At 36.4% G+C, this 25675-nt stretch overlaps 2 protein-coding genes across 3 annotated transcripts in view; both read left to right on the plus strand.

Annotated features, from left to right (window-relative positions):
• The window catches only part of osbpl1a (oxysterol binding protein-like 1A), a 27637-nt gene extending 8856 nt beyond the window's left edge, over window positions 1-18781 (plus strand). The window contains exons 16-29 of one of the 2 annotated variants that reach the window (XM_067396048.1): window positions 788-950; window positions 2489-2681; window positions 4483-4558; window positions 4685-4819; window positions 9240-9337; window positions 9807-9989; window positions 12606-12713; window positions 12809-12898; window positions 12987-13113; window positions 13241-13357; window positions 15546-15669; window positions 15800-15890; window positions 16453-16473; window positions 17164-18780. In XM_067396048.1, coding sequence (XP_067252149.1) covers window positions 788-950; window positions 2489-2681; window positions 4483-4558; window positions 4685-4819; window positions 9240-9337; window positions 9807-9989; window positions 12606-12713; window positions 12809-12898; window positions 12987-13113; window positions 13241-13357; window positions 15546-15669; window positions 15800-15890; window positions 16453-16473; window positions 17164-17266 — 1629 coding nt within the window. In that variant the 3' untranslated portion in view covers window positions 17267-18780. Of the gene's footprint in view, window positions 1-787; window positions 951-2488; window positions 2682-4482; window positions 4559-4684; window positions 4820-9239; window positions 9338-9806; window positions 9990-12605; window positions 12714-12808; window positions 12899-12986; window positions 13114-13240; window positions 13358-15545; window positions 15670-15799; window positions 15891-16452; window positions 16474-17163 lie in introns of both variants that reach the window. The other variant, XM_067396049.1, reaches the window with a different exon arrangement.
• A 289-nt stretch (window positions 18782-19070) lies between these two features.
• On the plus strand, window positions 19071-25505 carry cts12 (cathepsin 12). The gene is made up of 10 exons (XM_067396054.1): window positions 19071-19086; window positions 19445-19536; window positions 21366-21508; window positions 22813-22970; window positions 23249-23371; window positions 23540-23704; window positions 24161-24382; window positions 24468-24636; window positions 25002-25107; window positions 25287-25505. Exons 3-10 carry the CDS (start codon window positions 21412-21414, stop codon window positions 25384-25386), a joined length of 1140 nt encoding a protein of 379 aa, XP_067252155.1. The 5' UTR covers window positions 19071-19086; window positions 19445-19536; window positions 21366-21411; the 3' UTR covers window positions 25387-25505.
• Window positions 25506-25675: the final 170 nt, after the last annotated feature.

Genomic DNA, 25675 nt, shown 5'->3' on the forward strand with positions numbered 1-25675 from the left:
AAGGCACAAGACTGCATCTATAAAGGCTTAAGTGAGGGAAAGAACTGCAATCCCATGAAGCATTGGGGATGACGTGTATATATATATATATATATATATATATATATATATATATATATATATATATATATATATATATATACAAATATTTAAGTATTCTGAGAGCGTAGGGAGATCGACTTCATTACGTCATTCGTGGTGCTTTATGGGAGTGGGCGAAGCTGAAGTGCTCTTTTGGCATGTTTTGCTTATCGCGACTCTGATTGGTGGAATTATCTGTCGGCATCATGGGTAATGTAGTTTTCATCACAAATTCTGCTGTTAAACATGATTATATTTATTTAAAAAAAAATTGAAATAATGTTAAAGGTTTATAAATTATTTTCAAAAATCAATTTCTCTATGTAGAAAATGAATAGTTTGTGATTCATTTGACCCTTGGTGCTCACTTGGACTACACGGGTTCGAATTTGGTCTCTTTCTTTCATTTTTAGGTGCCTATTTAATATATTTGTCAAATAAAGAGGCTAAAACCACAAAATAATATTTAAAAAAGAAAAACACTGCAGGTAAATTTCTTTTTGTTAATGATCACTAATACATTGAAAGTATAAAACATGAGCTTGAGTGTGGTTACCTTGTATGTGACACGCTAAGGGTTGTTTATCAAGGGAATTAATATCTATATCTATTAATATAGTCAGGTCAGAAACGTGAAATGTGCCAGATTATATTCCACAATGAGTTTTTTTGCATAGTGGGTTTCTAAGTGTGTGTGTTTGTCCAGGCACGCAGTTTGAAACTGGAACATGAGGTGGAGAAGAATAAAATCCTGTCAGAGGCTCTGCAGACGCTGGCCACTGAACATCATGAGCTGGAGCAGTCGGTGGTCAAAGGATCGTCGCCTCGCAGCGTCCTCAGTGAAGACGAGTTCTATGATGCTCTTTCTGGTGCGTACAAATGTGATGCCGAATTTACTTGTTGTTATACACTTATCGTGCATTTAAATGTTTTTAATCACTTGTATTATTTAAAGTGTATAGTAAATTATTGCTAATTGCCCATAACATCAAAATAATTAGCAGCTTATTTGTGCACCCCTAGTGCACTTTTTGTAGTATTTTAATCGTAAATATGCACATTTCTGTAATGTTTTCAGGTGTACGCTTTTGCCTTTTTTATTGAATAAAATAGTAGAGTGACAAATTTATTAGGAGGGGATACTGTACAAGGAATGGGATCATGTGTAATGGGAATGGAATGGGAACTGCATAAACTGAATTCAAACCTGGGTTTCCCACATGAGCACCAAGGCTCAACAACATCACCTTTTATAACAATGAGTTTGAATTCTCTCAAGTTAATAAGTATATAGATTTAAGACGATTACGTCATGATTCCTACATCCCTTAATACTTAATCATGTGAAATCCATGATTTACAATATCATTAAAAACCATGAGGGATTTCAGCAGTGGCGTGTAACACAGTCACTCCTACTAGCCACTTTGGCAGGTTGAATTTTATATATAATGTATTCATTTTCAATTGAAGTCTTTTAAAAAGGCATCTGAAATAATAAACTAAGTGCAATGTAGTGTTGTCAAAAATATTGATTTTAAAAAAAAATAATAATTAAATTATACATATCGATACTGAAATATCTGAAACTTTTCCAATACTCATTTTCTGCAGAATAGATACACTATATCAGCTGCGCTTTCTCGCTCTCTCATCTCTCCGACAGCGAGTTGACACACAAACCTGCCTCCCCTCACTCTCCCATTTCATTTGCTCCGGATGAATATTGTTGGTGTTAAAGGGCTTGAATTTCGGCATGGGATTGCGTGTATTGCACATAATTTTACTAATTCCTGCAGATTTTAATAAAGCGTCTATCAGTACTAAATTGAGTTCTTTTTCACTGCTTATTGCACTTAAACAGTCAATTACACACAAAATAATGTCGAAATGTCAGTCTTGGTTAGTATTCATGTAAACGCAGTCAGTTTTGTTTTAAGTGAACTTAATTTGAGAAAGAAAGCGCATGTGTAACAGTATACTGGATCCGTGCGTCAGGTCTTAAAGTGACAGCAGCCTAATATACCTGCTGCCAAATTATCATATAATATTAAAATACATGACAGATTTCCCCAATGGTATCAATGTTAAAATTGTGGCCAGTGAAAATGTTGAGTGGCTAGTAACTTTGGAAAACCACTAGCCACAGTGGCTGGTGAGCAAAAAAGTTAATGTCAAGCCCTGAACCCACTGTCAGCAATTAGTGGTGTAATTACTGTTACAGTGAAAAGGAAATCTTCAGAATGAGCTTCATAATCATGAGCCACCTTTCTCAGTGATGTGTCCGGTCACTTCCGGTTCCATTAATCGCTACCTGATCCCCTGCTCAGGTTTCCTCAGAGAGCCTCTTTCTGTCGGCCACGCATTGTCCCTCTAAGCCATGTCTGTTTGTGTTCGGTTGCCACAGATTCGGACTCTGAGCCTGTGTTGAGCGGTTTTGAGACGGCCGGCCATTCATACGAAGACGGAGAGGACTTCAAGTCCGAGCTCTACTGCAGCGTCCCAACTCATCTCGACGGCAGGATGTCCCGGGAAGACCGTCGTGGAGAGGAAGAGGATGAAGATGAGGTGGCCAGAGTTAATGGAGTGAGAAAACACAGGTAGGAATACAAAACAGACAAATGACAATACTGCAAAACAAACTACTCTTTTATGACAAGTATTTATTGCATAAATATTTAGCTAAATATTTTTTTGAAGTTGAAAGTTCAAAGTTGTTTTAATTTTAAATAAAAACAAACTTATACAAATAAACATACAGAGTATAAAAATAAATGTTAACTTAGACGTAACATTCAGCCCAGTTTGTTTTTCAATGTCACTTTGTTGTTATTTGTCCAGTTTCTTGGACGCAACTTCTCTGTTTTGTTTTGTATCTTGTGGTAAATAATTTAGTGAGCCAAGGCCAGAAGAGGCGCTCATAATGAAACTGTAAAAGATTGATGAGGTAGCATTGATGATAACGCTGTAATTTGAACTTTTTAGGCTCGGCATGTTGACTGATGGCCTGTTGACGGACATTTGACTGACTTTGCATCCGATCATAGAGTATTTTTATAGATTTTTATAGATTGTGGAGGTACATCTATTATATAATGTATTTATAACATTGTTCTAAATATATATATATATATATATATATATACACACATACACATTGTTATAACTGATTTTTTTTGTTGTCCATTAAACTTTGATGTATACCCTCTTTTTTTTTTTTAGAGACTTCTCATATTGCTCACAATATTTACTTTTTGCTTTAACACCATGGAACATGCATGAAAAAATTCAAAAAGTAACCACACACTACATCTCTTCAATTATTACGTTTACATTTAGCAGGTACAATATAAAAGAGAAGGTTTTGGAGTATCTTGAGCACTCTGAAACTGATCGGGACACTGGCCTCGCTTTACTGAATAAGATATAAAGCTTCCGTTACCTGTCTGATAACGCCAGTCTAGACATGTTCCGTCTGCCTGACAACAGCAGTTAACATGGAAACGGCTAACTAGTCTGTTTTGCATTATTGTAGTGGTTTCTTAAAGGGACAGTTCACACAAAAATGAAAATTTGCTGTTAATTTATTCATTCACATGCCATCCAAGATGTAGGTGTCTTTTTTTCTTCTTCAGTAGAACAGTAAAGGAGATTTTTTGCTCAAACCACAATCCTTGGTGATTCATATAATGCAAGTCAATGGCTACCGTCAAAAAAAAAACATATACAGGCACAACAGAATTAATACCTTTGGCTCCTGACGATACATTGAGGTATTATGAAGTGAAACTATTGATCTGTGCAAGAAGCTGGACATTATTTACAACATTATTACTTGCAATCCACAGCCTCGGCAAACGGTCCTGAGTGCGTTCACGACAGTCTGGATCCTGGATGCCGCAACTTATATTAAAAATTAAGATTAAGTTCTCTTGCGCAATCTCTTTCAGGAAGACTGAATGTTACGTTTGAGGTCCCACGCATAGGTCATTATGCTACATGAAGCTCGGACTCCAGACTGTCGTGAACACGCTTAAGACCGTTTGCAGAGGCTGTGGATTACAGACAGTAACATAAATAATGTTCAGCTTCTTGCACAGACTGACTGTTTCACTTCATAATACCTCAATGTATCGTCAGGAGCCACGGGTATTATATGTTTTATGTGTGACTGTAGCCATTGACTTGCATTATAAGAATCATCAAGGACCGTGGTTTCAGCTAAAAATATCCTTTACTGTTCTGCTAAAGAAGAAAAAAGGGCATCTACATCTTGGATGACCTGAGGGTGAGTAAATTAACAGAAAATTTTCATTATTGGGTGAACTGTCCCTTTAATGTAAAGAGGCAGTTTTCAGAAGCTAATAAGGCACAGCAAAGTTACTTTTAATTATTCCACAGGACAAGTTTACCAGCTCCCATGTTCTCCAGAAATGACTTCAGTATCTGGAGCATACTGAGGAAGTGTATCGGGATGGTGAGGTTTTTACTACCAAGTAACCTTTAAGTTATGCTCAAACTTTAAGACAATGTCTTTTTCATTCAAAACACTTAAATTAAGCAGCATGTTTTGATTGATTCCATCTCTCCATCTCTCTTTCAGGAGCTGTCTAAGATCACCATGCCGGTTATTTTTAATGAACCGCTAAGCTTTCTACAGAGGCTAACAGAATATATGGAGCACACGTACCTCATCCACCAGGCCAATGCTTTAGAAGACTCTATTGAGAGAATGAAGGTAAAAAAAAAACCCAAAACAATGTACATGACCCCTTATTATCTGAAAACACAAGCAAAACCCTGACAGTCCTAACATGCTAAATAACAGTGAAATATGACTAATGGCCAATTAACCAGCCAACTTTAAATTTTAGTTAAACTTGTACTAAATATATTGTTAAATTAATAATAATTTTTGCAATAAATTCATATATTTAGGGGCCAAGCACCGAAGGTGCTTAGGCACCTATTGTTATTGTTGGCGTTCCGTACGCTTATTAGGGGCCAAGCACCGAAGGTGCTTAGGCACCTATTGTTATTGTTGGCGTTCCGTACGCTTATTATTATTCTTCTTCTTCTTCCGCTCTTGAAGTCTATGGCAGCCCATAGAACCGCTTGCGGGAAAGTTGTGAAATTTGGCACACAGTCAGAGGACAGTCTGACCTTTGTCCATTGCAAATTTGGAGTCTCTAACTCAATCCCTCTAGCGCCACCAGCTGTCCAAAGTTGCACTTATGTTTATGTTAATAACTTTTGAACCATAAGGGCTAGAAACACAATTCTTTTTTCCTCTGATTCCTTGGCTCAAGACGAATCGAACGCACCATATGACGTCATTTTCCGTCATGAAAATTTTTCCGCCATTTTGAATTTTCTGAAAAACTTACTTTTTCGAATTCCTCCTAGGCCGTTACTCCGATTTTCATGAAAATTGAATCAGATCATCTTCAGACCATGCTGACAAAAATTTATGGAATTCAAGTTGATTCCTCAAACCGTTTTCGGAAAACTAACGAACGAATTGTACGTAGTGCTTGCGAAAACAGAAGTAAGGCTGTATCTCCGCAACGCTTTATCGTATTCAGACCAAACTTGGTACATGTCATCACAAGCATGACCTGAGGTACCATGCAGTGTTTCGGCGCAGTGCCACCTACTGGTGCGGAGATATGAAAAATGGGTATTTTTGCTTATAACTTCTGATGGGTTTGTCCAAAAATCATAAATTTGGTCTCGTTGGATTCGGGGAATCATGCCGAGTCGAATGATATCCAATTTTCCCAATTCGGCCATTTTGGCCGTCGGCCATTTTGAATTTTGTGCTAAAATGCTGTATTTTACGAACGCATTAACGTATCTTTACAAAACTTGGTATGGGTCATCAGCACAATGCCCTGAAGGAGCCTGAGAAGTTTCGGCACAGCGCCGCCTTGTGGTCAAAAGTTATAACAAAATTTACAAAAATGCTAATAACTTTTGACTGTATTAACCGATTGTAATGAAACTGGTCTCAGTAGATTCCTTGGGTCATGCTGAGAACAAAGATATCAAATTTGCCATAGTCAGCTAAACTTCCTGTCCGCCATATTGTTTTTCTTTAAAAACCTACTTTTTCTAACTCCTCCTAGACCGTTGCTCCGATTTTCACCAAAATTGAACCGTGTCATCGTCAGACCATGCCGACAAAAAGTTATGGATTTCAAGTCGATATGTCAAACCGTTTTCGTATACCAGAGCAAAGAATTTGAGGCATGATGCAAAAACGACTCTTGAAGCTGTATCTCTTCAGTGCTTTGACATATTCAGACCAAACTTGGTATGTGTCTTCACAAGCATGACCTGAGGCAGCATACTCTGTTTCGGCGCATATCCAATTTTCCCATATTGGACATTTTGGCCGTCGGCCATTTTAAATTTGGTGCTAAAATGCTGTATTTTACGAACGCATTAGCGTATCGTTATGAAACTCGGTATGGGTCATCAGCACAATGCCCTGAAGGAGCATACCAAGTTTAGGACCAGCGCCACCTTGTGGTCAAAAGTTATAACAAAATTTACAAAAATGCTAATAACTTTTGACTGTATTAACCGATTGTAATGAAACTGTTTTCAGTAGATTCCTTGGGTCATGCTGAGAACATAGATATCAAACTTTCCATAGTCAGCTGAACTTCCTGTCCGCCATATTGTTTTTCTTTAAAAACCTACTTTTTCGAACTCCTCCTAGACCTTTGCTCCGATTTTCACCAAAATTGAACCGTATCATCTTCAGACCATGCCGACAAAAAGTTATGGATTTCAAGTTGATAAGTCAAACCGTTTTCGTATACCGGAGCAAAGAATTTGAGAGATGATGCAAAAATTACTCTTGAAGCTGTATCTCTACAATGCTTTGACATATTCAGACCAAACTTGGTACGTGTCATCACAAGCATGACCTGAGGCATCATACAGTGTTTCGGCGCAGCGCCACCTACTGGAGTGGAGATATGAAAAATGGCTATTTTTGCTTATAACTTCTGATGGGTTTGACCAAAATTCATTAATTTGGTATGGGTCATCAGGACAATGCCCTGAAGCAGCCTGAGAAGTTTCGGACCAGCGCCACCTCGTGCTCAAAAGTTATAACAAACTTGACAAAAATGCTAATAACTTTTTTTTCTAATTGCTCACTGCTGCTGTTGGTCTGATGCTCACGGCCATGTTGGCTGGCTTCTTGTGCCGTTTTTGTGCTTGGCCCCGTAATTGCTGCTTGCAGCTATATTTATTATTCTTCTTCTTCTTCTTCCGCTCTTGAAGTCTATGGCAGCCCATAGAACCGCTTGCGGGAAAGTTGTGAAATTTGGCACACAGTCAGAGGACAGTCTGACCTTTGTCCATAGCAAATTTGGAGTCTCTAACTCAATCCCTCTAGCGCCACCAGCTGTCCAAATTTGCACTTATATTTATGTTAATAACTTTTGAACCATAAGGGCTAGAAACACAATTCTTTTTTCCTCTTATTCCTTGCCTCAAGACGAATCGAACGCACCATATGACGTCATTTTCCGTCATGAAAATTTTTCCGCCATTTTGAATTTTCTGAAAAACTTACTTTTTCGAACTCCTCCTAGGCCGTTACTCCGATTTTCATGAAAATTGAATCAGATCATCTTCAGACCATGCTGACAAAAAGTTATGGAATTCAAGTTGATTCCTCAAACCGTTTTCGAAAAACTAACGAACGAATTGTACGTAGTGCTTGCGAAAACAGAAGTAAGGCTGTATCTCCGCAACGCTTTATTGTATTCAGACCAAACTTGGTACATGTCATCACAAGCATGACCTGAGGTACCATGCAGTGTTTCGGCGCAGCGCCACCTACTGGTGCGGAGATATGAAAAATGGGTATTTTTGCTTATAACTTCTGATGGGTTTGTCCAAAAATCATAAATTTGGTCTCGTTGGATTCGGGGAATCATGCCGAGTCGAATTATATCCAATTTTCCCAATTCGGCCATTTTGGCCGTCGGCCATTTTGCATTTTGTGCTAAAATGCTGTATTTTACGAACGTATTAACGTATCTTTACAAAACTTGGTATGGGTCATCAGCACAATGCCCTGAAGGAGCCTGAGAAGTTTCGGCACAGCGCCGCCTTGTGGTCAAAAGTTATAACAAAATTTACAAAAATGCTAATAACTTTTGACTGTATTCACCAATTGTAATGAAACTGGTCTCAGTAGATTCCTTGGGTCATGCTGAGAACAAAGATATCAAATTTGCCATAGTCAGCTAAACTTCCTGTCCGCCATATTGTTTTTCTTTAAAAACCTACTTTTTCGAATTCCTCCTAGACCGTTGCTCCGATTTTCACCAAAATTGAACCGTGTCATCGTCAGACCATGCCGACAAAAAGTTATGGATTTCAAGTCGATATGTCAAACCGTTTTCGTATACCAGAGCAAAGAATTTGAGGCATGATGCAAAAACGACTCTTGAAGCTGTATCTCTTCAGTGCTTTGACATATTCAGACCAAACTTGGTATGTGTCTTCACAAGCATGACCTGAGGCAGCATACTCTGTTTCGGCGCAGCGCCACCTACTGGAGTGGAGATATTAAAAATGCCATTTTTGCTTATAACTTCTGATGGGTTTGACCAAAATTCATAAATTTGGTATGGGTCATCAGGACAATGCACTGAAGGAGCCTGAGAAGTTTCGGACCAGCGCCACCTTGTGGTCAAAAGATATAACAAAATTGACAAAAATGCTAATAACTTTTTTTCTAATTGCTCACTACTGCTGGTCTGATGCTCCCAGCCATGTTGGCTTGCTTCTTGTGCCATTTTTGTGCTTGGCCCCGTAATTGCTGCTTGCAGCTATATTTTCATATGCTATCATAAAATGTTTTATTGTATTATAACAGTATATATACTGCTGATCACCTACAATGCTCTCAAAATTGATAAAAACCCACATAGACAGAGCAATAATTATAACTAATGAACTACTTTACCTTTCTATTGGCCTGTTTAATGCATCTTAAACAGATATTTCTTGGATTAAAGGTTTTCAAAGTCCTAAAAAATCTTTAATAGACACCTGGATGAAATCTAGTCTAACCTATAGATTTCTAATGTCGTCTAAGTAAATGAATCCATGTGTTTTCTATCCAGTGTGTGGCAGCGTTTGCGGTATCAGCGGTGGCATCTCAGTGGGAAAGGACGGGTAAACCTTTCAACCCCTTGCTAGGAGAAACATACGAGCTAGTCAGGTGAGAGATTGAATGTTAATTTGTTAGCATTAACATTAGCATTACATTTACCATTGTTTGGCGAATTTTCTCAGGCCAAACCACCATTTCAATGTGAATCCACGCGATCTGGAATTTCACACAACAGATTCAAGTCAATCATGTAAATTTGTCGTGTGACCAACAGAAAGCCGATTGGTTTCAAAGTGACCTGTGTGTGAGCTGTGCTTCATACATACATTATTGACAATAGGCAATGGACATTGTTTTGCCCATGAAATTTCACTGAAAAGTTGCTAATGTGACTGCACTTTTAGCGCAAGCATTTCAAATGTGCCTTTTTTGTATGTTAAATTGTTAGCATTGCAAATGTAACTTTTGCTTTTTTTGAATGCTAATGTAACTTTTTTCCTCTTAGTGTGTGAATATCAGTATATCAGTGTGTTGTGCTCTTGGGGACGGTTACCATGTTTTTTCCTCAAACCTTCAGGGATGATCTTGGTTTCCGGCTGATATCGGAACAAGTGAGCCACCATCCTCCCGTCAGCGCCTTCCACGCCGAGGGACTGCAGAAGGACTTTGTGTTTCATGGCTCAATCTACCCCAAACTGAAGTTCTGGGGCAAAAGCGTGGAGGCCGAACCTAAAGGCATCATCACTCTAGAACTTCCTAAGTAAGCATGTGATGGAGCTTTACTAATATCCTCACATTGGTTCTCATTTGTTAATAAATGTATGGACTATTATGTATTTATATGCACAAGAGAATTCACAACACATGCATGCGTACATGAATTTGTTCTTAAAGGGATAGTTCACCCAAAAATGAAAATTTGATGTTTATCTGCTTACCCCCAGTGCATGTAGGTGACTTTTTTTCTTCAGTCGAACGCAAATTATGATTTTTAACTGCAACCGCTGCCGTCTGTCAGTCAAATAATAGCAGTAGATGGGAACTTCAACTATAACAGTAAATAAAACTTGCTTAGACAAATCAAAATTAAAAACTGCGGCTCGTGACGACACATTAATGTCCTAAGACACGTTTGTGCGAGAAACCGAACATTATTTATATAATTTTTACCTCTAATTCACCACTATGTCCAACTTCGTTCAGCTTCCTGTTAGTGAGGTAAAAAACGCGTTCTGAAGACAGAAGTGATGTCTCGCGCTCATTGAAGTATATGGGCGAGACATCACTTCCGTCTTCAGAACGCGTTTTTTACCTCACTAACAGGAAGCTGAACGAAGTTGGACATAGTGGTGTATTAGAGGTAAAAATTATATAAATAATGTTCGGTTGTCAGAGCGCGATCAGACCTCACTAACAGGAAGCTGAATGAAGTTGGACATAGTGGTGTATTAGAGGTAAAAATTATATAAATACTGTTTGGTTTCTCTCACAAACCGATCGTTTTGTGTCTTAGGACATCAATGTGCCGTCACGAGCCACAGGGTTTAATTTGGATTTGTCTATGGAAGTTTTTTCGACTCTTATTGTTCAAGTTCCCAATCACTGCTATTATTTGACTGACAGACGGCAGCGGTTGCAGTTCAAAATCATAATTTGCGTTCGACTGAAGAAAAAAAGTCATCTACATCTTGGATGCCCTGGGGGTAAGCAGATAAACATCAAATTTTAATTTTTGGGTGAACTATCCCTTTAAGCTCGTTTTAATAAGTTTAATGAGTTCACACCATGGTGGAAATATTGTAATTATGCGTTCACATCCTTGTAGAACTTGTAATTACAAATTGTAAACTCAGAATTTTCGGAGAGCTCCGGCTTGTACCATGTGACTGCTATACCACCTGACCACTGCAGATTCATTTTGGCATTGATAGTGTTCACTACTATCCAAGTCCAAGGATGTGAACAGCTCTGAGTAGAAAGTCACGGGTTGTCATCTCATAATTACATTAATTACAACATGGCCTGAATGCAGCATAATGTTAATAAATCTGGAGTATTTTAAATGAGCGACCACTTGCCTAAGGTTAGTCATTTGCAAAAACACGTCCAAACCACCTCCATATAAGGGCTTTCTGCTCAAACTCAAAACAATTTCTAATTAGCCAGCTATACAAACATATCTGTGTTTCTATAGAGAGACACCTCACAGCTAGATCTATTATGCAGCTTTTCTTACCCTTTTTATTGTATATGATATAATATATTTAAGATGAAATATCTATGTATGAAACTTCATCTTAAAGGTGCAATATGTAAGAATTTTGCAGTAAAATATCCAAAAACCACTAGACCAATGTTATATATTTTGTTCACTTAAGTGCTTACAATATCCCAAATGTTTGCAACTATTTGTAAATCATGAGAAAATTGCAATTTTAAGCAAGGCTCCGGGACGTGTGAGGAGTCGCCTGTCAATTGCGTCATACCTGCGTTATCCTCGGTTTCCGGTTTTATTTTGTAGAAACCATGGAAACACCAAAGATGCTTTAATATTTACGTTTTAATAGACAAAGGAACAACTGTTTTTATATGTTTATAGACAGAAAACGAATTGTTGTTATATAGCGCAACACGTTTAGTCTTATTGTTTGAATCTAATTTTCTTGATTTTTTGCGAGTACCATGTTTTACCATGCCTCAGAGAAAAACACTGAAAATGAATGAATTGCATGCCATCTATCAACACAAGCCATCCAGCATTTAATATGATATTCTTAAATCGATCTATCTTACTGCAGTGTGCAACAAGTGTCTCACAGCAGCCGCCGAGCGAACGCACAGAGTAACATTTTCAACACACTCAAATGTATCTAATATGATAAACAGAGCTGTGTTACCTCATACTCATGACCGGAAAAGCAGAAGCGGCGCCGGCGACTGTGGCATAATAAAAGTTCCTGCTCTGCTTTATATTACAGTAACGTTAATAATCACATCCATGAACATGATTTCTTCCCGAGTCCTATCCCGATTGTTTTCCACCGGCTGTGAGGTGAAGACCACATGTCCCTTGATTCCGCGCTTAAACTTGGCATCATCAAGCTACGCCTTCGTTTTGAATAGGCCTCTAGCGACCTCTAGCGGACAGAAAATCTTACATATTGCAACTTTAATACATTTATTATGCCTCCCAGAGTACACAGATTTTGCACATGTGTGGTTTTATTTTTCCTACATTTTTAAGGAAAAAATTTAGAATAACATCTAGCACGAACATTTTTGTTGAACCATGATTTGTTTGTGAAAACAAATTCATGTGTACACCCACTTCCACACCCATTGTTTTAGTAAATGTCATATATAAAACTCATTACAGGTATAATGAGGCGTACACATGGACAAATCCCACGTGTTGTGTCCACAACATCATCGTGGGACAGCTGTGGATCGAACAATATGGCAGTATGGAGGTTATCAACCACAGGTATCAACCAGACTCTTATCTAGTTCTGGTTTCACTTTATAAACTTGACTAATGTTGCCCCTTGATGGATCATTTTGACTGATATTTCCCAATAGAACCGGTGAAAAATGCTGCCTGAGTTTTAAACCGTGTGGCCTTTTTGGGAAAGAATTACATAAGGTTGAAGGCTATATCTTGGACAAGAGGTCAGTGGTTTGAGAGTATAATTTACATGATACATTTTCACACCACCGTCACATCATTTTACATTGATTATTTGTTTATTCCACATAGCAAAAAGAAGGTTTTTATCCTTTACGGGAAATGGACGGAGTGCATGTACATAGTCGATCCGGTTCTGTTCGAAACTCAAAAGAAGAATGATAAGAAAATGTCGGAAGACAAGAAGAGCAGTAAACAGGTGTTTCTGAATGATTTCACACAACATTTGTCAAGATTCCTATCTATTGTAATGGTGCCAGACTAATAAGGCTAAATGTCAGAGATACACTACATGTTTTTTCAACTGTTTTCTTGGTGTTTCTCAGCTATCTCAGACATCAGACTCAGAAGAAACACCTCAACCAGGTGGAGATTCACTGGATGTGATCCCAGGAAGTCAGTTGCTCTGGAGAATACCACCTAGACCAGCAAACTCTGTCCAGGTCTGTTCCAAAATAGTTGTCGCTCTGAGAAACTTTGTCCCTCCTTTTCTTTAAAAAAAAAAAAAAACGATGGAAGGGAATGGGGCCAATTTCTAAATGTTAAAATAATCATGGTTTCAATAGCATAGCCGCAAGATGCATTAAAGGGTTAGTATACACAAAAATGAGAATTATCCCATAATCTACTCACCCTCAAGCCATCCTAGCTGTATATCTTCTTTCAGCGAAAAACAATCAGAGTTTTATTAAAAATATCCTGGCTGTTCCAAGCTTTATAATGGGAGTGAATGGTGCCTTTTTTTTCTTTTCTTTTTTTGAAGCCCAGAAAAGCACACCCATCCATCATAAAAGTAATCCATATGGCTCCAGGGGGTTAATAAATGACTTCTGAAGCAAAGTGATGCGTTTTTGTTAGAAAAATATCCATAACTTTATAAACTATAATAACTGGCTTCTGGCAACTGCCTTCCGCACTTTCACTAGAGAGTCGAGTTCAAGCGTATGACGTAAGCATAGCGTAAGCTCTGTTGAGAAGTGACGAACGTGGAAGAGTGCGTTGTTTACAGCAAAGAAAATGGTGAAAAGAAGTGAGCTGTTTAAGCAATACTGTAGATTTGTATTAGCCTTAAAATGCTGCATTCACACGTCTATCCAGGATGCTTCGGAATACATAAAATCTTAAGATTACGCTATGTCTGCGTCATATGCCGGAACTCGACTCTGTTGTGAATGCGCAGAATTTTTCTTGCAAAAACCTATCACTTTGCTTCAGAAGGCCTTTATTAACCCCCTGGAGCCATAAGGATTACTTTTATGATGGATGGATGTGCTTTTTTGTGCTTCGAAAAAATATGGCACCATTAAATCCCATTATAAAGCTTGGAAGAGCCAGGATGTTTTTTAATATAACTCCTGATTGTGTTTGGCTGGAAGAAGAAAGTCATATACACCTAAGATGTCTTGCGGGTGAGTAAATTATGGGTCCTTTTGTTTTGGTGAACTAACCCTTTAAAGGATTAGTTCACTTTCAAATAAAAATTTTCCTGATAATTTACTCACCCCCATGTCATCCAAGATGTTAATTTCTTTCTCTCTTCATTCGAAAAGAAATTAAGGTTTTTGATGAAAACATTCCAGGATTATTCTCCATATAGTGGACTTGACCGGTGACTAGTGTTGTCAAAAGTACCGACTTCGGTACCTAGTTGGTACTGAAATTTTAAAAACGTGACGCTTTGAGCGCTGTTGAGTGGATTCGTAAACATCTCTGATTGACTGTTGTTTTCACGGCTCATCGGATATGTCTGTGATAGGCTTCAATGATCAACGCTGTAAAAACGTTGTAAATAGTCATCAATTATTCTCTTCACTAAGCGCTTACACAGATACACATGGGAGCGTTTGAAAGCTGGCGTCTATCCCGGATCGGTCCACTGTTAGACGCCTGCTTTCAATCGCTCGCGCTCCCACTTTCAAAACGCTTTCAAATTCAAACACTTCCATGTGCTTTCAAATGCTCCCACGCGTTGATCATTGTAGCCACTCACAGGCATATCCGATGAGCGCGTCAACACAATGGCCAATCAGAGATATTTATGAATCCACTCAACAGCGCTCAACGCGTCACGTTTTTAAAATTTCAGTACCGAGAGGTACCGAAGTCGGTACTTTTGACAACACTACCGGTGACCGATCGTTTCTCTAGATAAGAGCCTTATTCCTCGTCTGGTATCGTTTAAAGCCCTTTGAAGCTGCACTAAAACTGTAAATTTGACCTTCAACCATTTGGAGGCCATTGAAGTCCACTATAAGGAGAATAATCCTGGAATGTTTTCATCAAAAACCTTAATTTCTTTTCAACTGAAGAAAGAAAGACATGAACATCTTGGATGACATGGGGGTGAGTAAATTATCAGGAAAATGTTTTTTTGAAAGTGAACTAATCCTTTAATGTAAGTGCTTTCATAAAATTACAAGCTTGTCATTTTTGCTTTTAAATTCTCCAAAAATTCACTTCCATTCTAAGAGGCTCAATGTAACCTTGATTTAACCTTTAAGGGACGAGTAGGAATTATTTTTTGTTCTAACCAAAATTATGCTACAAATGCTGTCAATTGAGCTTTTTTTGTTTTTTTTATTTTCTCATTTTTCCCCCTATATTTATTTTGGTTTTATTTGCATATAAAAGATGTACAACTTCACTACATTCGCAATGCAACTCAATGAGCTGGACAAAGAGATCGAAACGGTCATCCCAAAAACAGACAGCCGACTGAGGCCGGATATACGAGCCATGGAGAATGGCGACATCGGTATGTGTGTTTCTTTGTACATTTTTGTTCCATTGCAAATGATGGGTTTATAATGTCATATTGTATATCTGTAGAACTTCTCACAGACCAGCAACATTGAAATATTCAACTTCTTTTTTGATCATCCCAGACCTGGCCAGTGAGGAGAAGAAGCGATTGGAGGAGAAACAGAGGGCGGCACGTAAGAACCGCTCTAAGTCGGATGAAGATTGGAAGACGAGGTGCAGAAAATATTCTATTACGGTTTTGTTTTGTATTGTTTTCTCTTTTTTTAACAAAACAATTACTGTTTATTATTGTTTTTTATTTCCAATCATTTTGGTGTTCGCTTTTTCCAAAAGTTACTACAGTTATTGTTAATACTTAAAAATCATTCTCAAAAAATGGGATCTCCTTCAAACAGTGTTTTTCAGAGTCAAATTTTTTGATGAATGTGTTGGCAAATACCATGTAAAATGTAGTCAAAATAACTGTAGTAACTATGCTATGAAAGATGCACATGTAAACGGGAAACAGTGAATTTTTTTTTTTTTGTGTGTGTAATTTTAGGGTTTGCTTGTGACTTACTGCATAACAAATTCTATTATGCACACTAAATTTAGTAATTTATTTTACTTTATTTATTTGTTACACCATTTTTTTTATCCATAGCTTACAAGTAACTCATTGATGTTTAACGGCACTCTTAGTCCTGGTTCACTGGACACTGTCCTTTGCATTTAACCCCATTTTCCCTTTCTTTTCTTTTGGCGTTATCATCTGTCGTGTGACTGCGATGAGCAGAAACGTCGTCTCGGGCCCCAGGTTTGATGCTTGCTTTGTTGATCTGTCCTTTGCATTCAACTGCTCTGCAGTTTCACTCCTGAATCGTTGTTGCTTTGAGCAACTAGGATCTTTGTAACAATCACAGTGTGTAATTATTGCATAATTTGATTTTTGTGGTAGAATAACTTTTGCAACAAACACAATAGTAGTAAAACATTTGTTTTGTGTGTGGGGTTCGCCAATATGATCTTTTAAAAAACAATTTAAATCTCAAATAGTTATTAATATTGACCATTTATGATGCAAAAAATAATACTAGTATTACACCAAATTTATACATATAGTAAGTCTCTTCTACAGTCTTTTTTAGATTATCATATGTAAATGGCTTCACGCCAAAGGAATGAGTGTTGTTTTTATGTCCCCCTTAGACAATCTATTTTTAATGTGGAATAAGACAATGTAAACAGAGCTCTCTGGCCTTCTACTGCGAGAGCAGGGTGAAACTTTACACCTGGTTTAAGTGTTACAGCCAAATGCTCCACCGAATCTATTAAACGAAGAAAGAGATTATTGTAATGGGGTCAAAGAAACATTTTCTTATGCATGTTTGGCTGTTGAGTTGACTGACCCTAGGAGACTCAATGTGGCAAAACTGTCTTGCTATAATCAACTATGTGTGGTTTTACGTGTTTGCTGACCTGAACCTTTTCTCGTTCCCCAAAACAGGTGGTTTCATCAAGGTCCAAATCCACACAATGGCTCTCAGGACTGGCTGTTCTCCAGTGGTTACTGGGACCGTGATTATTCCCAAGTACCGGACATATACTGATCCACAGGAATCTTGCACTGTCATTAATAAATGTATAGCTAAGACTACCCCTAATGTAACTATAAAAACACATACCTTGGGCCGGTTGGCCAGGTGAATATTTCAAATATCATATATACAGTACTTTTTCCAAAACACAACTTTGTTTTAAACTCACTTCTCTGTATAGCTGAATTTAGATTTTTCACAGTTTCATATGCAACAATCAAGGCTTTTGATATAGTCAGAAGCTGGCCTTGATATAGGAATAATATCAGTGTACTGTAATAGCAATAATGTGCTATTTTTGTCCTACAAAATAGGACATTTGTTTAAAGATTTGTTAACTGTTAAATTTGGGTGTCCCCCAAGGCTCAAGTCTGAGTCCATTTTGTTTTCTGTTATTGGAAGACAAAGTGTTTAGGGGTTAGTTCAGCCAAAAATTAAAATAATGGCATTTATTACTCACCATCATGGCATTCTACACCCATAAGACGTTCGTTCATCTTCCGAACACAAATTAAGATATTTTTGATGAAATCCGATGGCTCAGCGAGGCCTTCATCGCCTTCAATGGTACTTCCTCTCTCAAGATCCATAAAGGTACTAAAAACATATTTAAATCAGTTCATGTGAGTACAGTGGTTCAATATTAATATTATAAAGCGACGAGAATATTTTTTGTGCGGCAAAAAACAAATCATCAAAAATATCTTAATTTGTGTTCCGAAGATGAATGAAGATCTTACGGGTGTAGAACGACTTGAGGGTGAGTAATAAATGACATTATTTTCATTTTGGGGTGAACTAGCCCTTTAAATATATCACTTGTCATTTCTTAAGTTCGTAACATTCCCACTGTGTTGAGGTTGAAATGTATACCAATGTAAAACACAATTCATTTTGAAAATGACTGTCATGTTTGGATCAGAACTTTTTAATATGCAAATTCACAGTTCATATTCTCCGCTCACAATACAGTATTAGGAGTGAGTCTATTTCTGCTGCTCTTTCAGTTGTGTTGTTGAATTTTATTTAGAGGAATGCCTCTATGGTGTCACTAATATATTAACTAATGTCTTGTTATATTAATTTATAATATAACAATCTTATTTTAATTATGTATTTATCATGAATTAGCTATTCATCTGTTTTTAGATTTTAAAGTTGGTCAGTAACAGGAACATGGAGCAGTAATGGTCACTTAATGCAGTCTACTTTTAACCCCATATCCATTTATTTTGTGTGGCTGTTACATGTTTTTGTGTGTACATTTTTTTTTTTTTTTTTTTTAGAGATTTATCTTTAAAAAAAAACTACAGATGTAATGCATAGAATTGTTCAAAAGGCATTAAAGATATTTACATCACATCTAAATAAAACTGAAAAAAGAAGTGTATGATCATTTCATGCAATATAAAAAGTAAGACAGAAAATAATGAGCCAAAACATTATGACCATCTGCCTAAAAATGATATGCTGTTGGTCCTCCACGTGCTGACAAAACAGTACCGAGACATGGACTCACTCAACAAGACCTCTGAAGGTGTCCTCTGGTATCTGGCTTCAAGACATTAGCAGCAGATCCTTCAAGTCCTGTAGGTTGCAAGGCAGACCGACAAGGTTGGAACGTACTTGTTGGTCCAGCACATCCCACAGATGCTCAATTGGATTGAGATGTGGGGAATTTGGATGCCAGAGCAACACCTTGAATAATCCTCAAACCATTTCTGAACAATGTGTGCAGTGTGGCTGGGTGCATTATAATACGGAAAGGGGCCACTTCCACCAGGGACCACAATTGATATGAAGGGGTGTACCTGGTCTGCAACAATGTTTAGGTAGGTGGCATGTGTCAAATTTACATCTACATGAGTGCCGGACCCAGGGTTTCCCAGCAGAACATTGCCCAGAGCATCACACTCCCTTCACCAGCTTGTCGTCATCCCACAGAGCATCCTGATGCCATCACTTCCCCAGGTAAACTACACACATGTACATAGTCATCCACATGATGTAAAAGTAAACAGGACTCATCGAACAAGTCAACCTTCCACTGCTCAAAGGTCCAGTTCCGATGCTTGCGTGCCCATTGTATGCGCTTTTGATGGTTGGTCTGTAACTATGCAGTGCGCTGTGTGTCGTGACACATTCCTCCCATAACCATCATAAAATTTTGTGTGACTCATGCCACAGTAGACCTTCTGTTGGCTCAGACCAGAGGGGATAGACTATGTTGTCCTTGTGCATCACTGAGCCTTGGGCGCCCAACACCCTGTCATCAGTTTGAGGTTTGTCCCTCTATGGACCACTGTTGGTAAATTAGGAGCAACCCACACGCCTTGCCGTTTCAGATATACTTTGACCTAGTAGCCTTGCCATACCAATTTGGACCTGGTCAAAGTTGCTCAGATCTTTATGCCCATTTCTCCTGCATCCAACACATGTTGATATTGGCTTCACCTGTAACTGGTCATTACGTTTTGGCTCATCAGAGTGTGTGTGTACACATTGTGTGTATATATATATATATATATATATATATATAATTTATATTTATATATATATATATATATATATATATATATATATACACACACACAAACACACATATATATATACATATACACATATATATACATAAATATATACATACATACATATATATATACATACATATATACATATATATACATACATATATACATATATATATACATATATATATATATATATATATAATGTGTGTGTGTGTGTGTGTGAGAGACCCCTAATTTTAGATATTTTTTAAAAAGATATAGATAGTAAGCATTTGTCAGAGGGAAGTTTTATATTTATCTTATTATAAAATGCCAAAAAGAATGTTTATTTACATACATAAAGCATTATTTTATTACGTTTTTTGATAATTGTTACAAAAGGGTCATGGTGTCTGTATCATTTAGATATATCATGCAAATTGCAATTTTAATACACTAATGTGTAATTTTCATATTTTAAAGTTTAAATGAGTAAAGTCATAATACAAAACAAAAATAAGTAATCTGTAAAGAAAATATAATATATACATATAAAATAAACATATAAAAATTATTAAAAAGCCAAAATATAAGCTTTAGTAATGACATTTATATGTATTTTTTAATTCAGGAAAGTAATTTTATAATGAAAATTGTACAACTATTCACTACAATATAAAATATAATATAAAAATAATCTATAGTATAAAAATCTAAAAATAAGCTATAGTAAAAATATATTTATTTTTATTTAATACATTAAAGTAATTTGTAAGGAAAATTGTAAGGCTATTCGCTATACAATAAAAATATAGTAAAAAAAATGATAGTCTATTGTAAAAATAAAGACTTTAGTCTATAGAATAAAATATAATTATATATAAATAATATATAATATTTAATACAGCAAAGTGTAAGGAAAATTGTAAGGCTATTCACTATAGTATAAAAATATAGTCTATAGTGGAAAAATATATAGTTTATGGTAAAAAATAAAGGCTATAGCATATAATTTAAAAATATAGGCTATAGTAAAAAAAAAAAAAAAAAAAAAAAAAAAAAAAGGCTTACCTTTTTATTTAATATGGCAAAGTAATTTTGTAAGGCAAATCGTAAGGCTGTTCACCTGTACCTGCCCTTCAACTCAGACTGTGTAAAATGAAAAGCCCCAAAATATGACCTGCAGAGGCAATCATGGGATGAACTGTAATAATGGGGGTAAATTATGACACCATTATGACAGCACCAAAGAACACACAGCCTGACTGGAGAAAAAGAAAGACAGATGACTCAGCACCCCCGTAATAAAGGCCTTGGTGTGGATGCACTATACTTTGAGGATATAATGTCTGTAGTAGTACGTTCATTATATTCCAAACAAAAATCAGGTCAGACAAAACACGTCAGGCATTCAAACATCGCTGACTCAGTCCTCATTTAAATATTCAACAACAAAATAAAAGATTATATGAACCATCACAATTGATTTCCTAAGACGACATTCAGAAAAAACTTATTGAGCAGCAATGTCAGTGTTTTGGCAAGTTGTTGGTTAGTTTTAAACATTTTAAGTCGTGTTAATTAGTGCCTTCCTCTTGCAGGATGACATGGTATAGCAAGTTCTAACAGTATGGACACACCTTCTGTATGATGGTATATAATGCAGAAGACATGCTGCAGTTTCATCCACACCTGAGACGCTCAGACAGTCACTTTCTGCAGAGCCTGTGCATCAACATGTTCGGTAAGTCTGGAAGGAATCATATAAGGAACTTTGGTATGGTGTAAATATTATTTAGTTCAGTTGTTTAAATATTATGTTAAATGTTTTGTTATAAATATTTATTTAAATTGAATTGTTAAACAAAAAAATGTAGCATAAATTGTGCTCATTGTTTTTGTTTATTTATTTATTTGTTTGTAAAGGCGAATCAGTCTAAGAATAAGAACTCAAAAAGCAAACAACCAAATGTGTGTTTTGGACATGATGTAAATATTTGTTACATATTTGATTGTAACTATTTAAATTGAATTGTTGAACCAAAAATCTAACCTAAATTGTGCTCAATATTTTTATTGATTTTATTAGTTTGTTTGTAAAAGTGAATCAGTCTAAGAATAAGAACTCAAAAAAGCAAACAACCAAACGTTCATTTTGGATCTGGTGTATATATTATAAACAACTTAAGTGTAAATATTTATGTTACATATTTAGTTATAAATATTTATTTAAATTGAGTTGTTAAACAAAAACAATCAGCACAATTTAGGTTACATTTCTGGTTCAACAATTCAATTTAAATATTTACACAGATCCAAAACGAACATTTGGTTGTTGTTGTTGTTTTTTTTGAGTTCTTATTCTTAGACTTATCTGATTCACTTTTACAAACAAGCAAACCATTCAAAAATTTTACCAAAAATTGTACCCATTTTATATATATATATTTTTAATTTGTTTGTTTGTAAAAGTGAATCAGCCAACAACAAAGCAAACAACCAAGAGTTCATTGGGATCTGGTGTAAATATTATAAACAAGCGACGTGTAAATATTTATGTTACATATTTAGTTTTAAAATAAATATTTAGTATAAATATTTACTTAAATTGAATTGTTGAACCAAAATGCAAACAAAAGTGGTCAATATTTTTATTTATTTTATTCATTTGTTTGTTTGTATATTTATTGTAAAAGTGAATCAGAAATAACCAGTTTAAATATTTTTGTTAATTATTTAGTTATAAACATTTATTTAAATTGAATTGCTGAACCAAAAACCTTAACCTAAATTGGGCTCATGTTTTTTTTTTATTCATTAATTTTTTTTTTTTTTTAAGAGTGAATCATAATAGCAACTCAAAAAACCCTCAAACATTTAAGTAAATGCTTCAATTTAAATTGATTTGTTTAACCAAACATGCAACTAAAATTGAACTCAATACTTTCATTTATTTATCTAACAATAAGACAACTCTAGACAAAGTATAACAATAAGAACTCTTTCAGCACATCCTAAGTGGTAAAACAATTTTTTGTATTTGCATAGATACCTATCAAGCACACTGGGTGGCGCTGTTCGGTAGAGCGGCAGTGTTTACACTCTTGATGTGGGCGCCTCTGCAAGTGGCAGCAGATTCAGAAGAGGAGGTCACCTCAGAGTGGACTCTGTGGAAAAAGATCCATAAAATATCCTACGATGAAGAGGTCAGTTATGGTAATTTGGGTGTGGCTTAAAGAGACAGTTCACCCCCCCCCTACCCCCCCAAAAAAATACAAAATAAATAAATAAAAAACATGAGAGATGATGGTGAGTAAAGAAAGACTAAAAACTCATTTTCGGGCGAACTGTTCCTTTAACTTAACCCTGTATAAACGTGGTTTAAGTCACTTAGTTTATTGTTAAGATGATAACATGTTATACTGTCTGTTATGCACTGCATTTTTGTGTGTATTTCTTATGAAGTTTCACTTTGTTACTGTAGAGTGACGACATTCACAGACAGACCATCTGGGAAACCAACATGAAGACGATTGAGAGAAACAATGAAGATTTCCATTTCGGATTGTCAACGTTTAGCATGGCAATGAACAAATATGGTGACCTCGTGAGTAATATGATGGAAAATCTACACTTGCAATTATGTGAAACTGTTTTATAAGCTTCATTAAAGGTGGTCTTATACTGACACCTAGTGGTGTGGATGTCATCATGTACAGTGTACAAAAATGTGGTCCAAGATTATATCTCATCTCAATTTTTGTGTTATTTTCAGACCAAGATGGAGTATAATCGCTTGCTGGGTGCCAAAATCAATGGCCCGATAAATAGGAGAGGAAAGACTGCATCTGCACAGTCGCTCCGTTTCAATGCTAACAGACTGGGATTGACCAATGTTGATTATCGAGCACAGGGATATGTGACTGAAGTCAAAGACCAGGTGGGATTCTCTTCTAATTTTTAGTTGATCATCACTGATATGCTTATTTTTATCTCAAAGTTTCATCCCAGCTAACAAAAATATAAGAACATTTTCGAACGTTCCCATTAAGTTATGAAAACTTTATTTCTCAAAGTTCTCTTAATGTTAAAAAAGGTGGGTTTTTTTCGGTTTCTTGGTTATCTGAACATTTCATTTTATCATTCTTCAAACATTATCGGAACATTACTTTTGAATGTTCTCTTAACATTCTGAAACAAGTAATGACATTTAAAAAATGTTAACTATGAACAAACGTTCTATTAATGATACTGGAAAAACTTTTGTTCTTAACATTGAGAGAACCTTCCCAGAACATTAGCGAAAGTTCTGAGAACGTTCCCTGTTAGCTGAGATATATACACTGTTGAAAATGATTGTACTAGATGTTTGGATTGATTTGTCATTTCTTTTCAGGGATACTGTGGGTCTTGCTGGGCCTTTAGCACTACAGGTGCCATCGAAGGCCAAACGTTCAAGAGGACGGGACAGTTGGTGTCCCTCAGCGAGCAGCAACTGGTGGACTGCTCCAGGCCTTATGGCACGTATGGCTGCAGCGGAGCCTGGATGGCAAACGCCTATGATTATGTGATCAATAAAGGCCTGGAGAGCTCTGATATTTATCCCTATACGTCGGCGGTGAGAGATCTTGCTCATTTGTATGATTTTTTTTTTTCTTAGATGGCCAATCTGAATGTATCTTTTTTGGTTATGGTTTTACCAGGATACTCAGCCCTGTTTCTATGACAGAAGTTCAGTTGTTGCCAGAATCAGAGATTACAGGTTCATCCCAGCCGGAGATGAGCAGGCACTGGCTGATGCCGTGGCAACCATTGGTCCAATCACTGTTGCTATAGATGCCGATCATCCAAGCTTCCTCTTCTACAGTTCAGGTAGGATTTCACTTCTATTGATTCTATTTCCATTCTGAAAAGAAAAGAAGAAAATGATATATGCATATACAAATATAGATAGATAGATAGATAGATAGATAGATAGATAGATAGATAGACATATAGATAGAAAGAAAGAAATATCACACACACTGTAATATGTATATATACACACACACACACACACACATATACATTATATATATATACATACATATATACATATACACACACACACATTATATATATATATATATATATATAGTGAATAAACTGTATAAATAAATGCAATGTTCACGGTGTCTGAATACATTTTGGTTTGACTGTATATAATGATCTGATATATTATATTATATTATTTATAGGAATCTACAAGGAATCACACTGTAACCCTAATAACCTCAACCATGCTGTGCTTGTGGTTGGTTATGGCTCAGAGGAGGGCAAAGATTACTGGATAATCAAAAACAGGTGAGAGAACGCCCATCATTTAGTACATTACCACCTCATGTTCACTGCTAGCAACACAACACAACAAACTACACAACAACTAAACACACCTTTTTAAATATTGTGCACTTGCAGTGTAGATAAGTTCATTACAATAATAAAAAGTTACTTCATAAAATACTATGTTTGTCTTTTCTCAGTTGGGGTACAGGATGGGGAGAAGGAGGATACATGCGAATGATACGCAATGGCAAAAACACTTGCGGGATCGCCAGCTATGCTCTTTATCCCATCGTGTGAGACGAACGAGACATTTTCCAATAAAGACTAATGAGGTCTTATTTTTGTGTCAGAAATCAGTTCATTTAGGGCAGCAGAACAACTGTTACACTACAGAGCTGTACTTTATTCATAATGTGTTTGCAGCCCATCTTAAGGTGTGTTTTATCGATTTCTTCACAAAACCTCTCCCACTGTGTAAACAGGGTTTTTTCTTGCATACCCAGCTGTGTTTTGAAACTCTAAGACGTTAGTTCTCACAATAGGCTACTAATGGAGACGAGGTCATATGCTTAAATGTTTTGTCTAG

This window comes from Chanodichthys erythropterus, chromosome 10 (assembly GCF_024489055.1).
Source record: "Chanodichthys erythropterus isolate Z2021 chromosome 10, ASM2448905v1, whole genome shotgun sequence".
Lineage (NCBI taxonomy): Eukaryota > Metazoa > Chordata > Actinopteri > Cypriniformes > Xenocyprididae > Chanodichthys > Chanodichthys erythropterus.

Excerpts from the sequence above, each read along its gene's own strand:
- cts12 (XM_067396054.1), top strand. The coding sequence starts at position 21,412 with ATGATGGTATATAATGCAGAAGACATGCTGCAGTTTCATCCACACCTG. Across the intron at positions 21,509-22,812 it reads CCTGTGCATCAACATGTTCG|ATACCTATCAAGCACACTGG; the intron begins GTAAGTCTGGAA and ends GTATTTGCATAG. Across the intron at positions 23,705-24,160 it reads TGACTGAAGTCAAAGACCAG|GGATACTGTGGGTCTTGCTG; the intron begins GTGGGATTCTCT and ends ATTTCTTTTCAG.